Source organism: Malaclemys terrapin, chromosome 1, assembly GCF_027887155.1.
Source record: "Malaclemys terrapin pileata isolate rMalTer1 chromosome 1, rMalTer1.hap1, whole genome shotgun sequence".
Lineage (NCBI taxonomy): Eukaryota > Metazoa > Chordata > Testudines > Emydidae > Malaclemys > Malaclemys terrapin.
The window spans coordinates 121,553,944-121,573,730 of NC_071505.1; the positions used below are offsets into that span (position 1 = coordinate 121,553,944).

General features: G+C 42.9%; 2 protein-coding genes across 2 annotated transcripts; both read left to right on the forward strand.

Annotated features, from left to right (window-relative positions):
- Positions 1–6,418: 6,418 nt before the first annotated feature.
- On the forward strand, positions 6,419–9,152 carry LOC128830922 (dystroglycan 1-like). Its single transcript, XM_054016891.1, has 5 exons — positions 6,419–6,504; positions 6,699–7,037; positions 7,916–8,157; positions 8,943–9,045; positions 9,123–9,152. Exons 2-5 carry the CDS (start codon positions 6,711–6,713, stop codon positions 9,150–9,152), a joined length of 702 nt encoding a protein of 233 aa, XP_053872866.1. The 5' UTR covers positions 6,419–6,504; positions 6,699–6,710.
- LOC128830476 (uncharacterized) lies at positions 9,072–16,553 on the forward strand. Its single transcript, XM_054016310.1, has 3 exons — positions 9,072–10,792; positions 11,989–12,132; positions 14,464–16,553. Exons 1-3 carry the CDS (start codon positions 9,175–9,177, stop codon positions 15,648–15,650), a joined length of 2,949 nt encoding a protein of 982 aa, XP_053872285.1. The 5' UTR covers positions 9,072–9,174; the 3' UTR covers positions 15,651–16,553.
- Positions 16,554–19,787: the final 3,234 nt, after the last annotated feature.

Consider the following 19,787-nt stretch of genomic DNA (forward strand, 5'->3'; position numbering starts at 1 on the left):
GAAATATTTGTCAAAGTTTGACATTTTTGAAAAAACTCATTTCAAAATATTGGAAAAATTCTCTCCATTTTTAAGACCTCCCCCATATTCACCACACTGCAAAAAGTGAAGGGGCAGAGGGACGGTTTGAAGAGAAAGGTAAAAATGAGTAAGTTTTACCAGTTATATCAGTATAATTATATCAGAGTAGGTAAAATGCTATAGTTATAAAATGGCCTACTACCCCGGTGTATGCTCTCAGTTCAAAGGAAGAGTGTTTTTTTTATCAGTTTAGATTAAACTGCTTCTGAAGCAACAGAAGCAAAACCAAACAAAAGGCATTCTTATATCAGAATAAGTGTCCACATGATGTGGAGGGTTAATTCCGGTGTATCAGTTTAAATTCATACCTGGCTTATATTATTACCTTAGCTTAGCTTTCCCATGTAGACAAGTCCTTAGAGCAGTGGTTCTCAGCCAGGGGTATGTGAACCCTTGGGGGTATACAGAGGTCTTCCAGGGTTACATCAACTCAACTTAGGATGACCAGACGTCCTGATAAAATCGGGACCGTCCTGATTTTTAGCTGTTTGTCCCGATATTTTGCTCCGCCGGCAGCACTCTGCTTTTTTTTTTTTTTTTTTTTTGCCCCCCCGGTGTCCCTATATTTTCTTCCTCTCATCTGGTCACCCTAACTCAACTAGGTATTTGCCTAGTTTTACAACAGGTGACATAAAAAGCACTAGCGAAGTCAGTACAAACTAAAATTTCATACACACAATGACTTGTTTATACCGCTCTATATACTATACACTGAAATGTAAGTACAATATTTATACTCCAATTGATTTATTTTATAAATTATGTGGTAAAAATGAGAAAGTCAGCAATTTTTCAGTAATAGTGTGCTGGGACACTTTTGTATTTTTATGTCTGATTTTGTAAGCAAGTAGTTAAGCAAGGTGAAACTTGGGGGTACTCAACAGAAATCAGACTCCTGAAAGGGGTACAGTAGTCTGGAAAGGTTGAAAGTCACTGACCTAAATCATACATGCACATCAGGAATTGCTAAAAATAAACAATTTCAAGGAGACTGAGGTAGAGTAAAAATAACTGGAAGATTAATGTACCTAGTGCCCTGAAGGTTCCTGTACTTGCATTATAGGGTGTGTTGATTAGGGCTAGTTCTGGCTAGCCTATAGCACTGAGAACTCTATCCAATTCAGAAACAAAAGAAAATCTTCAGTACATAGACATAAATAAAATTCTGCCCCTGTGCTTCATGAATCTATGTCAATGTTACTATGTTTCTGTCTTGCAAGATTATGTTTATTGCAACAGTCCAAACAAAAACGTCTCTGATATTTCTCACAGGAATTAGCGTGCTTAGAAAGTTCTTGCAATGAGAGAACCAACCTGCAGGTACCTTTGTATATGTTACCAGGCAACTCAAGCAGAGGCCTCTCCTGGAACACGCTGAAAGTCGAAGGAACCAGGTGAACAAACTTTCCAGCTTTTCTATACCGTGCAATTCATCCAATAAAGTATTGTCACTGGTCTTCCTAAATGTCCCGTCACTGCAAAACAATTTGAAATGGCCAGCCTAATTATCCAGCTGTGGGATCTGTGGTTATCAGTTTTGCCAAGCCAAAGCATTTCAAAATCGTGAGTCAGCCCTCCTTACCCCCAAAACGAGGATTTTTCTTTTCAAATAATACATTTTGAATTCTTTTTTTATTTACCTTCTGGTTTCTGAGTATTTGGGGTACACTAGCTTCACAGTTTCAAGATTTTCTCTATATGCCACGAGGACAAGACTCTTCCTTAAGAAATGAAAGCCAGGATTTTCAAGCAATCTTTTGGTTCCAGCCACTGGGGCTTTCAAAAAGACACCAAATAGTGTGAGACTTGTGAGAGTTGTCAATTTGGGATTATTTGTATTGCGATAGCACCGAGAGGCTCCAGCCCCATAGTGCTAAGCAATGCACAAGCATCACAAAAAGACAGTCCCCACCCCCAAAGAGTTCATAATCTAAGTGTAAGACGAGAGAACAACAGATGGATACAGCCAGACAGGTCGGGGAGCACAGGAAACAAACAACTTAACAGACCCATAAAATAGAAATCATTATTTTCGTCTCTCGTTTTTGATCCTAGATAAGCTTTTGGAAAAATTGTGGTGTAGCTCGAGTGTATTTGATAGAGAAGATTCATCCCTAGTGAAAAACTCTCTCAGAACCACACATATGAAAATGTAAAGCTGACAGCTTAAGAAAACAGTGCATACTCATATCTAGAAATGGAGCAATGGGTTTGTCCAGTTTTTTAAATAATTTTATTGTTTATTTCATTGCAAGTACTTATGGGTGAACACTCTAAAGATTCAGTTTGGTTCAGATAAGTACCCAGAGTTTTGGATTATATTTAGCCATCCTTATCTAAAATACCTGAGCTGGCTGAGTATGCAAAATTGGGCAGGACATCTTGTGAGAATAGGAATATTTCATGAGGTTTCTGATATTATCCAGTTAGGCCAGAAATAACTTGCTTCTGGTTATGCCAGTTTTACCTGAGACATTTTGTCACTTCTGGCCTTGGAAGGAGACAGTGTGAACAGACGTGGGTTTTTTTCCTTTTGCGTTTGATAGCACTTTGTACAAGTTGTCTTCTGCTTTATCAAATGGCATTGACCTAATTCAGGCCTATGTGCCACTGTTACAATTTAAGTGTAAAATGAAATATGAGCTAACTGAACTCAGTGATTGTACTGAAGCAGGAACTGCTGGCAACCTCCTGGAGATTTGATTGTCTTTTCAGCTTCCTTACCACCTTCATACAAAGGTACTGGCATATTTGCCTTTGGAGTATTGAGGTAGCATGGTGTGTGGGTAAATATATGTCTATACATTTCCTGATGAATGGATCAGTAGCATTTAAAACCACAAACAAAGGAAATTGAGAATAAGCATTGTTTGCTACAGGCAGCTCTAGCAGGTCACTAATTAGATGGAAATTAAAGAGGGACCAAAATAGGGGAAACACCAGTTTCAACTCCCCCCTCCCTGAATTTCAGGGTTTGGATTTGAATCCCTGGATCTGAATTCTACTCTGTGATTTTATGTCCAAAACTCTAAGGGGCCTCTTTTCTGGATTTGGTTTGGATTCAGCCCCAATTGGCAGAAATCTTGTGACAAAAGGGTATCTCACAAAATTCCCACCATTTGAGAGGGGACAGATGACCAGTATGTTATTACATAACGGTTACTAAACACTCAGGAGCCAGATCGGTTAAGAAAGGAGGCACAGCACTTTTACGCAACAGCCAAGACCCAGTTCATTCTGAGTCTGCTGAGCCATCTGGAAATATCTAGTTCATAACTGGACATGATCAGGATTAAGAGAGATGTTTGCAAAGTCACTTTTATACTGACATGATGACATCATCTCATTTGCATAGCCACACCATACTAACACAATGTCATAGCTATTGTAGCCTTACAATGCTAAACAAAATTGGGCATTTAACAAAATTAAAAGTTTTAAAATATTACAAATCTAGTGATGCTGTAGATCAGTTTTTATTGTCATTCCAACAGACCAAACAGCATATTTTTTCATAGCAAAGCTTTCAAAGAATCACCAATCCCAAGCATTCAAAAATCATAAGTTAGCCCCCTGCCCCGAATCATGAGAATGCTTTCAAACAATCTAATTTTTAAGACAAATACATTTTCAGTTCTTTTTAGTTGCCTTATGTTTTCTGGTCCTTTAGGAAATGCTTGCTCCACATTTTCAGGCTGTTCTCCCCAATCAGGAGGGCTAGGACTCTTATTTATTTAATGAAATCTGAGATTCTCAGGCAATCTCGTCTGTAGGAGCTGGGACTTTAAGAAAAAAACAAACCCAATATCACGAGACTCGTTATAAAATTGCAAGACTTATGTGCGTGCTTAACTTTTGCCCTGCAAGTAGCTCCATTGAAGTCTATGGGACTATTCACACGCTTAAAAGGTAAGCATGTGCTTAAGTGTTTTGCTGGGTCAGGGCTTCTAGAAGACACCTGCTTATGCTATATCTAATTATAAATAAACAGGGTTTCAGTTTCCAGACTTGTCAAGCCAGCAACTTTCACAAGCGCTAAATAGTTTAAATAAAAAGTCTCACGTCTAACTAGTACTTCCACCCTCCCCCAATCACTTCTAATAAAGTAAATTGTTTTAAGGGATTATTGAAGGATGCTGCTGAGACTGGCAAAAACAGTGAGTTCAGTGTCGCAACTTCTTTCTCAAAACAATTAACCATAATCATACAGAAGAGAACTTTAGATTTAGTCATAGCCAATCATGGCTTTAACTAAAAAAAATCTTGCAGTCAACATTTAGTTTGATCATAGATCCTTTTAATTCCAAAAGAGTCCTATAATTCTACATAGCCTCAAGCATATTCACTGAGCCGTATACAGCTAAATAATAGAGTAATTAAATATTGCTTTGCTGCACAGAGTGTCTCCTATAACAAATATAACACATTGTGGGCTCCAGCAGCTGGACATACCTTTCCATGTCACAGGATTTGGTGGTCTTATCTACGAATGAATATTAATTTATATTTATATAGGATCTTTCAAAGGATCCCAAAGCTTTTCAGAGAATACCATTGCTAAAATACAGGCACCTGTGGAGTGGAGGGTGGCAGGAAGGCCAGCAATTGATACAAAGCCCAATGCAAAACCAAAAACGTTGGCCAAAGACAACAGGGCACATCAGTGCTCTCATGAAAAGTGCCAGTAGGTTGGGTTCTCTGAAAAAATTTTTTGGTGGCCTCAGAGTGCGGACACCAACTCTTGCTGGTGGCCGCTCTAACAAATTTTCCTAAAATATAATTAACTTTAGGAAAAACAAATGGATATGTGCATATGCATGTCCAAAATCATTGTAATTTATTTATGTAGGGTGGGTTTTTTTGGAAACTCAACAATAAAAATAATGTACAGTTGTATTTAGGTGCCCCTGACCCCCCACCCATCGCCTCTGGTTCCTGCTGCCTCCCCCGACCCCCAGTGGATTCCCCCTGACCTTCATTGCCTCCCCCAGCCCCACCCCAGGCTACCTATTGCCCTCCCGGGCCCTGCTGCTTCCTCCACCCCCCCCATTACCCCAAGCTCCCTTCAATAGCCTTGCACCCCAAGCTCACCCTGCTCCTTGCCCCTTGGCCATGCTGGCAAGAAAGGCTGGCCCTGCCCCCCTGGGGTGAAGCCCAAAGCTGGAGCCCCACGGCTGGAGCCGGGGAAGAGGCTGAAGCCTGGAGCCCCGAACTTGGAGTGCTGTAGCTGGAGCTGTGAGGTGCTGAAGCCTTGCCACCCTGGGGGGTGGAAGCCCAGAGCCCTGCAGTGGGGGGCTGAAGCACGGATCCTGCCACCAGAGCCTAAGGCTGAAGGGGGATTAAGCCCACCCCCTTAGCCCTGCGGCTTAGCGGGGGGTGGGGGGAAGGGAGAGTCTGAAGCCCACCACCGGAACCTCTGGCTGAACCAGGGAAGGGGGACTGAAGCCCACCCTTTGAGTCCCACGACTGAAGATGGGAGGGAAGGACGGATGCCCTCCCCTGGAGTCCCTGGGTGCTGCTTTGCCCCCTCCCTCATCTCTGCCCAGTAGTCTGTAGTGGCTGCAGGAAAACTCCCCTGGTGGCCACGACCACCATGGCTGCATTTCAGAGACGCAAGAATGCCTGTGCAGAGGGGACAACATCTTAGTTTGTAAGCCTTCATCCAATCCACACAATCAACTACTTAACTTACTAAAAGGATGAAAGACTGAGTCAGCCCTGATAGGATCTTAACCAATGTTTCCATCCACAGCAGTATTCTAAAGATCTCATCTACAGTGAGGAGAAAACAGCATTAACAGACCATTGTAAACACCATTTAAGAATGGTGCCTGTACCCATTTTTTTAATATGCTTTTTGCCTGGCCACCAGTACAGACCAAACATACTGTAACTCTCTCTGGACAAGTAAAGCACATCTTTTACACCCATTGACAGTGCCACCTTAGCCGGGTAATCTGCATCAGCAGGAACTATTTTATGCTGTGTGTTACTTGTAGTAGTTTTATCCCCAGTGAAAAAAAGGTACCTCAAAACAATTGATTTATTTCCACTGCTACTCCAGTAACCTCAATGGGGTGACATCAGGGATGAAACTGGACCAACATGCTAACCCTTGAACTGCCTCTGGTCCTGTAATAATGCCTTTCCCTCTCCTACCATTAAAAAAAAAAAAGGCTGCCAGGTCAGGTTACTACACTGCAGTTTCCCAGGCACTTCTCTAAGCCATATGTTGAAGGCCCCCCTCAGGAGGCCCTAGTCTAGCATTTCACCTCCTAGAGACCAGGTGGTCTTTTCTCATGACAGAGGCAGAAATGGGAGCACCGTTGTGTCTAAAGGAAACCATGTTAAAAAGCATAAGGGGCCGTTTGTGGCTCTATGGTGTTTTCAGTAAAGATTTTTGAGCTGAGCTGAGCAGTAACAGTGAGTATTGTGGCTTTTTAAAGGTGGCTCGAAGTCTGTAAACCAATCAATCATTTTGGTTATTGCTCACCTAGAATTAAACAAGTGGGTTCTAATTAACACAATTTAAGTCTTAGGAAGCTTTAAATCTCTCTGCTTCCTCACAAGCAGCCGCAGACTAACTGTAAATGTGTTTTTTTTCTTCCCTCCTACAGCTCTGAAATGCAATGAAGCAGCAGCCTCTGGTTACCTCAGAGGCACATACATACAATGTGAGAATGGATGCCTTGAGGATACACATTGGTACGGATGACAGGCTTCTTGTCTCTGGGTCTCATCTGCCCCTGGAGAGGCGAGTTTTACCAACACTACTGCTTCTTGCACTGGTATCTCTCTCAGGAATCATGCCTGCTGCGGTTGCCAAGGAATCAAACAACAAATGTGAGGAGATCCAGATCCTTCGAGGCATCCCAGACACAATAGCCTTTATTGGGAAAGTATTTTACTACCCAGTACCACCATTTGCCTTTCAGGGAAAGATAACCCAGTACAAGGTAATACTGAGTTAAATACACTTCTCTGTATAATACATTATTTACTCGAGATTTTTGCAATAATGTCTAGTTAATTACAATACAGCTCAGGAGTACCTACATAGAGAGGGGTTTTTAATAAGACTATTTTAAAACCTAACTTCGATTTCAGCATAACAATTAAATTAATTATATAGTAAAGAAACACCCAAAACCCATTTTAGGCACTAAATAGTCTTTAATGTCAAACATGGCTGCTGACTGCCGTCTCAAAAACATTAATAACATCAGCTTTTCCAGAGATCTCCTGACCTGCTCATTTAATGCTCCAATATCTACATTTTAGACAGAAAGACAAATTTATTTTTTATTGTTAGCAACAAGACTTCGTCTTGCACACTACTGCAAAAACGTGACTTCTCTTCCAAGGGAACTGTGGCATAATAAAATATGGACTCTCCTTGTAATGGAAAAGCTTTCACACCAAGAACGTATGCAAGGGATAGGCCAAGAGGAGGACAGGTTTTTAGAAATCTGGTTACCCTTTTTACTGTACTTACAGGAGGAGGACTCCCCAGCCAGCAAAACAGAATCTTTAGCCAGTTTTTTTGACTATTAAGCTGATCCTGAATAAGCAATAAATGATGTAGTATGTTAACATTTTATTGTAACTTTGCCTTAATAAAAAGTTGCAAAGCAAAATGACAAAAAAACCAATTGCCATTAAATAAAACCCTATTGATAGCTTACAACTGTGTTTAAGAACATCTGCAGCTGATTCTGTTGACTAGCTTAGTCTTTTCTGCACAAAGCTTTTGTTGTATAATTTTCAGCTACAATAGTGATGTCCATGTGCTGCTCCTAGAACTCAGTATATCTTCTGTCTTATTATGGAATAGATTACGTTGGCTAATGGTGCAGATTTGCCAAAATGGTTGGAGTTCAATCCTAACACAAGTACACTGCAAGGACTGCCAGTGAATGAGGAGAATGGAGAATACCACTTGAATGTAGCCGCCCATGAAGATGGGTGTGTTCAGAAAACACCAAGAGCCAATGTAAATTTCACCCTTCATGTTCAGGACAGCATTCTGATCCCAGAAAAGAAGACTGGCTTAAGTCACACGCCCAAGCGCAATATGTGAGTATCCTTAATGTCAGCAAGTTACGAATGCATTTGGCCAAAAGCACCAAAAAAATGTGGTTGCATCTACCTGATGCAGGATTTGTTTATTAAGGAAACATGAAGCTGAAGAAAAGGGTGAGGAAGTGTGGGTTGAATGGAAGGAGGCAGACACAGGGCCAGAGTTAGTACCCACTGAAGTTAAAGGAGTCTTTCCATTGACTTTAGTGGGCACTGGATTGGGGGCTGTAATCATCAAGGAAGCTGGGGTCTAAGAGGAACATATGGGGTGAGGAGTGTCTAAAAAAGTCAACACCAGGGTGGAGAGCTAAGAGGTGGGAAGGGAAGAAATACTTGTCAGATTTTCATTTCCTAACCTACAGATAAACAAACAGCAAATACGGGGGCGGGGGGGCGGAAGGGAAGGGAAGGGAGGGAGGAGAGGAAATGGTGACTAAATGAGTACCACATTGTTGTAGGACCAGAAAGGAGCCAGGACCTGTTCTGACCTGGGGAGGGGGGGGGGGGGAGGACAAATATGGTTGATAAACTGTTTATTGTGAGATCAGAATAGGGGATCATGAAGCTAAATATAAAACAACTGTAATTATATACAAATACTGCCTGAATGGAATGGGGACCTGACATTTATTCAGATAAGAGGGAGCTTGGCTAAAAGGTAGAGTTTTCTCATGTAATTGATGTATGTCAGGGGACATTTCCTGTTGTTTGAATTTAGGCTTTTTCACATAAAAGGGGGTCAGATAAAAGGAGTTTTACTGTCTACGGTTTTGGACTTTCAGTATCAGTTCTGAAAGATGTACAAGGGACAGCTCTCTCACCTCTGCCGAGATCATCATCCATGCTGCGGCTGAATTGCTGGATGTTCAACAACGTCTCTCTCTGGTATGCACCATGGCAGAATATCTCCATCTGGATCCCACCTCATTGGCCCTAAATCCATATCAGGGTTTGATACACAGAAGAGGAAGGAACCTAACAATACTGGCTGAAGATATTAGACACGTCAGCTTCATGGAAAGCCATTACATAGGACTCTATTGGCCCGTTGGATGTGGAGTTTTTGCAATGCTCTATGAATTAATTCAAGTTCTAAGACACAATGTTGATTCACACCATCTCTCACAGCTCTTAGGATATGAAATTGCAGGCTGGAGAATAATTAAAAGAGAAGGATTTGAAAGAAAACGTTCAGGAAGACAACGCAGACAGTTAATGGTTACACCAACACCTACACTGAAAATGACTGAAATCATGGCGAAACCAACTGGAGAAGAGGTCTTCACTACTTTGCCACCAAATTCACTTGTTTACTTACACACAGACACTGTGGTATCACCTATTCAGACTTGGTTTTCCTTCCACAAAGCAAGCACAGCTGTCACCAGTTACATTGATCTCATTCCACTTTTTGTAACAAGCCAAGTGAGTTTAGAAGCCTTAGAAATGGGCCCATCACAGAACTTTCTGAGTAAAAGACCAATGTCTAGGACTATTTTTCAAGACCTTTCTGCTTTTACTTTTCCTGAACTTTCACCTTCTTTGATAATTACAGCAACCTCTCTTTCAACAGAATTTAAGGGGCTGCAGAATACAGTTTCCAGTATGCCACTCTTCTTAGAGCAACCACAATCTCACGTGCAAGAGTTGGATGCATTCTTGCAGTCTGGCAAATCAGAGCCATCAAGGCATCATTTTCTATCAGTCCTTTCTTTTGACATCACTGAGCCAACTGGTAAAGGCCAATTTTCAAGACCCATTTACACTTTAATGACAGAAACACATTATGAATGGCCTCTAATCTCTCCAGAAGTATCTTTTGTTAAGACAGCACCTCAAACACATTTTCCAGAAGAAATATTAATGACATCGGTTTATAGCCGTCAGGAGGATGGCATCTTTGGTTATCCCCATTTTCCTGAATTTGGAATACCATCTAGTGCAATCATCTCTCCAGAAAAGCTGTCTTCAACATCCATATTGACTTCAGTGCAACTGACTACGTTATTTGGTTTTACACCTCCCATTGATGACATGTTCCTACTTTTGTCAGGTGGTAGCCATCTGAGTCAAGAGCTATTTAATGGCTATGAATACATGTCTAATTCTTTTATGACTATCCCACAGACAGACAGACTTCCATTTACTGAAGAAGAAACCTCAGTTCCTTCTATAATCCATATGGACACATTGATTTGGGATAGAGAATCCAACTTAAGCTATGTTACCTCAATATTGGATTCTTCTATTTTAAGTAGCACTTTCCCCAGTGATGCTGGACCTTCTCATGAAACAAGTCTGACAGCGCAGTCCTATCCTGATAATGCTCCATTGCTTACTCTGCCTACAGATTTTGCTGGCTTTGACAGCTCTGAGCTGTCCAGACCAACAAAGATATTTACTTCTTATGACAGCAGCAAGCTCAGAACACAAAATCATTTCCCCAGTGCTTTACCTAGTGGCACAAAGGATTTAAATTCAGACAAATCTCTTGGAACCAGAATGATTTTGCCAAACGTCACAGTGTTTACCCTGGAGTTGACTAAAATGTCAACCATCCCATCCTACACTGCAGAAATATCTGTGAGAACTATATTTAATGCTACTTCTCATCTGTACAACAATGCACAAGGTACATTTAAGGTTTGTGTCTTGTCATTCATGGTATTTATGGAAATGTTGACTAATGTGAAGGGGGTTGGTGGATTCTTTCCTGATACTAGCGGACATAAGCCCACATCCACCATCAAAACACCTAACTGTAGCAACCTGAGGAGAGGGAATAGCAATTGAATGGACTCAGACTCTTCTATACCTTGGGTCTTGAGGTGGTACATTTCTGAGGCCATTTGAAGAAGCTTGCTCATGCAGCTTCCTTTGTGGATAATCATTTGTCTGTAAAAAAAAAACTACAAGTGGTAATTGTGGCAGATCTTAAATACTAGAAAAATTAAGTGAAGCATTTTGGTTGTCAAAATAGTTATAGATTTTGGAATGAATTGTGTGCCTATGCCAGTCTGGCCATTTTCAATGTACCACCCAGTAACTGCCCTTCACAAAAGGGTTTTTGTAAAGCTCCGTCCCTATTTTGATGCACTAGGAGTGAAAATTTGTAGTTCTAACTGTTGAGGCTGCCAGTGTTCAGTCATTTATCAAAGGCCACAGGGGAGCAACACAACCCTAGGGAGATTTTTCCGCCAATATGTTTGAAAGGACATGCCATTCGGTGCTTTTCAAAAGTATCTTTCTAATCCAATGATAGCAGTCATCCTGGTGCCTGGTTCAGTCAGTAGTTTTTATGGGGGGGCGGGGGAGGAGACGTGCTCCGGAGTCAAGAAAATCTTCCATTACCCTCTTCCCATTGAACACTTGGCTATACGTATTTTCAACTTGAGACCAAAGGGATCTTTAATATCAACTCACTGCATAATAAAATTAATTAATGCCTCACATCTAAAGGCTATACACATTCAATGTTAACTAATTATTTGATTCTTAACATCACTGTTGCCACCTGGCATCACCCGCATTTTAAGGATGGGAAATCAAGATGGAGAGGTTAAGTAACTTGACCAAGACCACACAATGAATCAATGGCAGAATCGGGTAGATGCCACTCATAAATGGGGAAATTCACATTCCATTCTTCTCTGGTGTCTACCTCTCACACACACACTTTTTCCACTCTATTTTTTTTTTTTGTAATCACGTGTCTAAAAAAAGTCTTATCTGTGTTACTAAAACTGGAACTTATTAAAACAATTTTTTTTTAAAGCCAGAATATCTCATCTAATACGGTAATAAATATTAATCATTTCATTTTCACAGAGCTGGTACAGATGTCATCTTCATTGGTCTACCAAGATACAAGCAGCTTGCCATTCTCCACATATGAATCACTGCAATCTACACACGTTGCATGGGTTCCTCCTCTGTTTTCTGTGTCACAGGTGCTTCAGGACATAACTCCAGGTAATATACACAATTACTTTGGAAAGCACAAGCATAACAAACTTCAGTCTCTCCCAAATGCAGAGTGGTTCCTCCCTTCTAATGTCAGCCATAGTCAGAAGTTGGAACATAGTTTTCTAGTCTTGCAAGATCTCTCTGCCTCCCTGCACTTTCCAGAATTCAGACATCTCCTTCCTACTTCTTCATGCTCCACCATGGAATTTAAAATCTCTTGCCCCTCTGATCTAATCTCTGACTCTTCCCCACGCAGGGTCTCCTCCATCTGTACAGCAGTCCCGCTGGAGGACAAGGCTGGGGGTAGGGCTAGGGGCGGTACAGCCGCCCCAGAGGAGCTGCCTGCATGGGGCCACCTGGTGGCTCCATGTTCTGCTCATTTCCCTGCTGCGGTTCCCAGGGAACTGCAGTGGGAAAGGAGCAGAATGCCAGTAGCTCCTCCGGTGGCTGTACCACCCAAGCCCCGTCCCCATAGGATTCTCCCAGGAACCGCAGCGGGGAAAGGAGCAGAACATGGGGCCACCGGGCGGCCCTAGGCCCGCAGCTCCTCCAGCACAGCTGTACTACCCTCAGTCCTGTCATGCGGTGTGGCTGCTGTACAGATGGAGGAGACCCTGCATGGAAGGGCTGGAGGCGGTACAGCTGCACCGGAGGAGTTGCAGGTGTGGGGCCGCCCAACGGCTCCATGTTCTGCTGCTCCTCTTTCCAGTACGTCGTACCAGCTATAAATATCTTGCTGGTACGGCATACCGAACCATAGTGCCCTACTTGCACTGCTGGAGAAAAGGGAATATTATCTCCATTTCCTTCCCTGCCCTCTTGGAGTGTTACACAGTTTTCCACCTCCTCTTCCCTTCTCCCATTTGTACCCACCACTTGGAAGCACCTCATGGCCTTTCTGCTCATAACTCACTGATTTTTTTATGCCTAACCCTGGCACTGATAAATGCCCAAATCCACAAGAATCCCACCTAAAACATGCCCTAGGTACCCCACTATAGCTATAGCTTCTACTTGCATACAATATTGAAGTCACATAATTGTATTTAAATGAAACCTATCCTAAGCAGTCACATGTGAGAACAGCCAAAATTGGTTACCTAGTAGAGGCAATGTCTTAAAGGTCAAACAAAATTGCACTGGAAACCATGGGAGTAAAATGGTTGCAGAAATGGGGCTTCATATTGGTGATGATCCCTTATGTAGGTATCACTGCAAAGCATACTGTGGCAATACTCTATTAAACCTTTCATACACAAACACATTTTATTGTAGTAGCCAGGTAGTAATATTGACTAGAAAGTAACAGTAATTTATATACTACATATAATTATTTTATATTATATATGTATATATATGGAGAGAGAGGGGGAGAGAGAGAGAGATGTGGTTTTAAAATTACATGCAAATACATGGCAAAACACACATGCAAAATTCTAGCTGAAGTATACTACCGACAAAATTTCAGTGTCATTACAGATCAAAGTTATAGCATCAGTCAAATCAACCCATAAATGAGGTAAGTCCTTTCCTCAGTGAAAGCCTCCAGTTGTTGTTGGTCCCTATGTTGCTGACCAAAAGAGAACCACCAAGGACATATAACCCAGAAGGGAAGTTCAAAAGGCCCTGCAAGGTGGTTGTTAGCCTGTATAGCCACCCAATGTAACGCAGATTAAAAAAAGTGAAATAGTTCTTTTCCTGTTGAAAATCTGAGGAACTACTGTCATTAGTGTAAAGGAAACAAAGAATGTAGACCAAAAAAAGTCAAACTTGAAACCAATAAGAAGCAATTAGAGAAGACTCAAAGCAATGAAAAGTAGTTCAAGTCTGGGATCTTTAATGAAGGCTGTATGTGATGCCCAGATCTTTCAGAAATTGATATTGCTTTAATGGACATGAGCCATTCTTCATCTAAGAAGATATTTGAGGTTGAATCATACCTTGCCATGTAAGATTAAGTGACCCTCCTAGTTAAGGGGAAGGTAGTTGTTACAGATATTATAGAAACCCAAGTGCAACGCTATAGCTTCCTGATGAATCAATAAGAGGGGAAATGACTGAAGGGACTTCAAGCTATCTTCAGCATAGGTACAAGCATCATTTTGCATGTGGTAGAAGTTACCTATTTCATAAGAAAGAGTCATTTGTGGTGCTCAAGAAAGGATGGGTCAAGGGATGCACTGGAGAGGTGGTAGGGGCATACTTACCCCAGATAAAAAAAATCTATGAAACTACTTAGTTGCCCTAAGTTTTACATGGTTTCTTTATCATCATTCACTGTCAGCCAGGCTGTTTGTTTCTTGTAACTTTCCCTCCCCATTATTTCATCCTTTGTAGGTCAAACAAACACTTTCCCTAAAGTTGTTAACTCCATTAAATTCATAACAGCAACAATTGGATGCAAGTTCCATTTTTCAGTACCCGCTGACACATTTTATGATCAGGAAGATGGCAACTCAACTCAGTTGACCCTTGGAATAAACCCAGTCGACGGCTCACCATCAGGGCCAGAAAGCTGGCTTCAGTTTAATGCGTCTCTCCAAGCCATGTATGGCTATCCACTCAGTATTGATTTTCAATATTCACCTCAGGAGTTTGTACTATCTGCCACAGATTCAGGGGGTCTGACTGTTTGGGAACCTCTCATCATTGAGCTTTTGAGGCCCACCAGCATTCCATGCCATATTTATACCATCAGAATGAAAAATAGTTACCACTCATTCTTGAGAGAGAGAGAAAGGGTTGGTTTATTCCTTGACAAGCTTTTTAAATATTTAAACTCCAGAAGTCTTAAGAGCATCACACTGACTGCCCTCAGACCTGGGTCCACTGTAATCTCATGGTACAATAGGTCTCTGTGTACAAGCACCAACAGATCACTGAGCCTGTGCTCAAAAGATGAAATCCAGGAAGTGCTGAATAAACTAAGAGTACCTGATGGGAATGTCAACCCATACTTTGCTGAGGCAATGTTGCCAGAATACAAAATTGACATAGTTGAGAATGTTTCATATGGAGGAATCTGCTTGCCCACTACAAAGCCATTTAATGGATCCTTGACTTTAAACAGTACCTTCCCTACATATAATGAAGAGAGCAATTCCTGGATTAGAAATGTCTTGCTAATTAGCTTATGTGCAGCCATCATGGTGGCTCTGATAATTGTTGCCCACCGTTGTAAATATCACAGGAATATTCTTGAATCACGGTCTATGACTTTTCAGGGAAGACCCTTATTTGACTACGTTGACTTGGAAATGGACATGCTGAAACCCCGCAAAGCGCCTGTACTTCAACGGGAGGTTTCACCCTCGCCACATTTATGGATACCCGTGCCACCTTCTTCCCAACAGCAACCTTGCAGGCCCAATGTAACTTTTGTTGCCTCAAGACTGCCTCAGTCTCTACCGCCTTTCCAGCCTCCAAAATATCAACTCCCACCTCATTACAAAGTAGATATTACTAGCCGCAGTGATCAAGGCAATATTCACAGAAGAGATTACCCTAAATCTGGATTATACTAAGAATCTGTCTCAAAAGAGGAACATTTGTCTATTACTCAGGAAGAAAATGCACAAATGATAAGCGTCTTAACTTGGTATTCTGTTTTAAATTTGAAAAAGATGTTAAACCCTAAAAGTTAACGTGATATCACAATATAGAATTCTGGAACTAACAATTAATGCAAGATGCCAAAAGAAACAGGTTTAGTTACAAAACCAAAAGGTTAGTGGTTTGTTTTGTAGCAACAGATTGATATGGAAGGATTGCCAAGAAGCGAGTACTGACACAGCTCAGACAGTGCCTATATATAGGGCCCTACCAAATTCATGGCCATGAAAAATGTGTCACGGACCATGAAATCTGGTTTCCCCCTGTGAAATCTGGTCTTCTGTGTGCTTTTACCCTATACTATTCAGATTTCATGGAGGAGTCCAGTGTTTCTCAAATTGGGGGTCCTGATCCAAAAGGGAGTTGCAGGGGGGTGTCACAAGGTTATTTTAGGGTGGCGTTGTGACACTGCCACTCTCACTTCTGTGCTGCCTTCAGAGCTGGGCAGTCGGAGAATGGTGGCTCTTGGCCGGGCACCCAGCTGTGAAGGCAGCGTCCCCCCAGCAGCAGCACAGAAGTAAGGGTGACAATACCATCCCAGGCCATCCTTACTTCTGCGCTGCTTCCTTCAGAGCTGGGTGGCCGGAGAGTGGCAGAGGCTGACTGAGGGCCCAGCTCTGCAGGCAGCAGCGCAGAAGTATGGTATTACCACCCTTACTTCTGTCCTTGTGGTGGCACTGCCTTCAGAGGTGGGCTCCCAACCAACAGCCACCGCTCTCTAGATGCCTAGCGCTGAAGGCAGCGCTGCTGCCAGCAGCGCCGCAGAAGGGTGGCAGTACCACAACACCCCCCGCCCCCCCCCCCCACACAATAGACTTGCGACCCCCACCCCCAACCTCCTTTTTGGGTCAGGACCCCTACAATTACAACACCGAGAAATATATATCTTGATTTAAATGACCTCTTCAGGTCAGAATAGCATTTCTACAACTCTATGAAAGATTTCTCCCTCTTTATTAATAACAAATACTTCACTTTCACACCTTTTATCTGAGGATCTGAATATATTTTAAATGTCAAGCCTCAGAACATTCTGAAAAACTGGAGTGGAAATATCAACCTATTTTACAGAGTGCTTAAATAACTTCCCCAGAGTCAAACAGCAAGTTGGTGATGGCAGTGAGGAAAAGAACCCAAGTCTCTTTCTCTAACCATTAGGTCGTCATCAGACATTTTTCTAGATATTGGCTAAGTTTTTCAAAAGCACATAAGTGACATTGTCCTAGATCAGGGGTAGGCAACCTTTCAGAAGTGGTGTGCCGAGTCTTCATTTATTCACTCTAATTTAAGGTTTCACGTGCTGGTAATACATTTTAACGTTTTTAGAAGGTCTCTTTCTATAAGTCTATATTATATAACTAAACTATTGTATGTAAAGTAAACAAGGTTTTCAAAATGTTTAAAATTAAATTAAATTAAAATGCTGATCTTACGCCACCAGCCTGCTCAGCCCGCTGCCAGCCTGGGGTTCTGTTCACCTAGACCGGCAGCGGGCTGAGTAGGGCCTGCGGCCGGGACCCCAGACCTGGGGGTGGGTGTTTCAGGGGTCAGGGCAGAGGGCTGGGGGAGGGGGTGCAGGACAGAAGGCTGATGTGTATGTGGAGGGGTTCAGGGATCAGGGCAGAAGGCTGGGTGTGTGTTGGGGTGGGGGGGGTTCTGGGCAGAGGGCTGGGGGTATGGGGGTTCAGGGCAGAAGGCTGAGTGTGTGTGGGGGTTCAGGGCAGAAGGCTGGGTGTGTGTTGGGGTGGGGGGGGTTCAGGGCAGAGGGCTGGAGGTGTGTGGGGGTGCAGGGTAGAAGGCTGGTGTGTGTTGGGGTGGGGGGGTTCAGGGCAGAGGGCTAGGGGTATGGGGGTGCAAGGCAGAAGGCTGAGTGTGTGGGGGTTCAGGGCAGAGGGCTGGGGGTGTGTGGGGGTGCAGGGCAGAAGGCTGGTGTGTGTTGGGGGGGTCAGGGCAGAGGTGCTCGGCTCGTGAGGGTGCTCCCAGCCCCCTGCCCTGAGCGGCTCAGGGCAGGGTGCTGGAAGGGATATGCCCTGTTCCACCCACTTCCCCCAGGCTCTGTCCCTACCTCTCTCTGCCTGCTCTACGGAGCTGCGTGCACACTGCCGCTCTTTCCCCTCCCCCTCGCTAGGGCCAGCAGCTGATTGGCCAGGGACGGAGAGGAGGTGGGGCAGGAAAGCACCACTGGGGGAAGAAGCGGGGGAGGAGGGAAGCTTGGCTGCCGCAGGACCAAGCTTCTGCCTCCTGCCCCCGCAGGGAAGAGTGGTGGTGGGGGGGGGGGGGGCTGAGTGGGGCTGGGGGCCGGGACCGTGTCACGGGAGCTGCGTGCCACTCAGAATCGGCTTGCGTGCCGTGTTTGGCACGTGTGCCGTAGGTTGCCGACCCCTGTCCTAGATCCTCAAATGTTATTTGGCTCCTAGAATTTAGGAGCCTAAATACCTTTGAGGATCCAGGCCCTAGAGCCTAAGTCTCACTTAAAGTCAATAGAACAAAGGCTCCTGAATGCCTATTATTTTTGAAAATGGGACTTAGGTGCTTTTGAAAATTTTACTTGTTACTCCCTCATCTCAGGGCACATCTTCACTACCCGCCGGATTGGCGGGTAGCGATCAATCTATCGGGGATCGATTTATCGCATCTAGCGTAGACACGATAAAATTGATCCCCGATTTCTCTGCCATTGACTCCGGAAATCCACCGCGGCGAGAGGCGGAAGCGGAGTCGACTGGGGAGCGGCAGCAGCCGACTCGCCGCCGTCTTCACAGCCAGGTATGTCGACCTAAAATACTCAACTTCAGCTATGCTATTCACGTAGCTGAAGTTGCATATCTTAGGTCGACCCTCCCCCCTGTAGCGTAGACCTAACTTGGGTGAAGCAAGAGAAGCTCTTGGAGACTCTGGATATTTAAGTGTCTGTATCCCAATCTTTTCAAACCTGTATTTGAAAAGGTATAAACAAAAAATAATACAAAAACACACACACATTCCATTTTGTAAACTAGAGCAATGCAGACTGCTAACTATAAAAGCAAAGCAGTGTTTTTAAAGGAAGATCATGGGGGCAATTATGCCAGTGAAAACTGCACAGGCTCACATGCTCCACTGTAGACAAGACCAGCTCAAGATCTTGGTTCCAGTGCCACACCATATTCAAAGAAGCCATAATGAAAAGAATTTATATGTAAGGTGTATATCCAACAAACTGAAAGTTCATCACCTAACACACAAGATATTTAAATCATTCACTAATTCACATATACTTCTGTAGACTTGTAGAAATTTTCCTTCAAATTAGCATCTCCTTCCATTTTATGCTTTTTGAAATGCCATAGGATCACATTATAGACCACTCTGGGAAAGGACCCATCCATGAAATGCACTCTGCTGTGATGTTGCACCATGCTAAAAGAGTAGTAAAGATTTTGATGGGAAAGGGCCATGAGACCCACTGGCACTGTAACTATGAAAAACGTGTCTATCCTTTAAATTTACTAACAGCTACAAAGTAAATCCTCTTAGGATAGCTATTTGTTCTCTGCCAATGCTGTGCTCTTGTAAAAGTAATGATATTTTGCACTTAGAACACAATGAAATAGCTAATAAAAAGAACAATCTCGATAGAGCTATAAAACATGGATTAATATAGAAGTAACAAAACTTGCTTGATAGCTGATGGTGAGACTGGCTTTTTTTCCCCAATCGGCACTACCTATAAATGTCCCCCTTTCTTCATCAGCCTATACATTGTGACTGCACGTACCGGGTACATTATGGAAAATGTACTTCCAGAGCTAACGATAATGTATCATTAATTTATATTGAAGACTATTAGAACAGCACCAGTTGCTGGTGTGGACAAGTAGTATTGAAATTGTTGACAGTATCATCCTATACCTAGCCAATGAGCTATGGCTTTTTTTTGTAACAGCAATTGAATCGTGAATGTGGCTGCAGTAGTCTGGTTTAGAATCAAAGATGATCTGCTGTATGAATTGATGGCACTAGTTCAGGATTATAGTGTTGCATTTATCCACAAGTTTCCTCAAGTCAAC

Coding starts and splice junctions, on each gene's coding strand:
- LOC128830922 (XM_054016891.1), top strand. CDS start 6,711: ATGAAGCAGCAGCCTCTGGTTACCTCAGAGGCACATACATACAATGTG. Junction 8,158..8,942: donor CACACGCCCAAGCGCAATAT/GTGAGTATCCTT, acceptor TTGGACTTTCAG/TATCAGTTCTGAAAGATGTA. Junction 9,046..9,122: donor TTCAACAACGTCTCTCTCTG/GTATGCACCATG, acceptor TTTGATACACAG/AAGAGGAAGGAACCTAACAA.
- LOC128830476 (XM_054016310.1), top strand. CDS start 9,175: ATGGAAAGCCATTACATAGGACTCTATTGGCCCGTTGGATGTGGAGTT. Junction 10,793..11,988: donor TCTGTACAACAATGCACAAG/GTACATTTAAGG, acceptor TCATTTTCACAG/AGCTGGTACAGATGTCATCT. Junction 12,133..14,463: donor GCTTCAGGACATAACTCCAG/GTAATATACACA, acceptor CATCCTTTGTAG/GTCAAACAAACACTTTCCCT.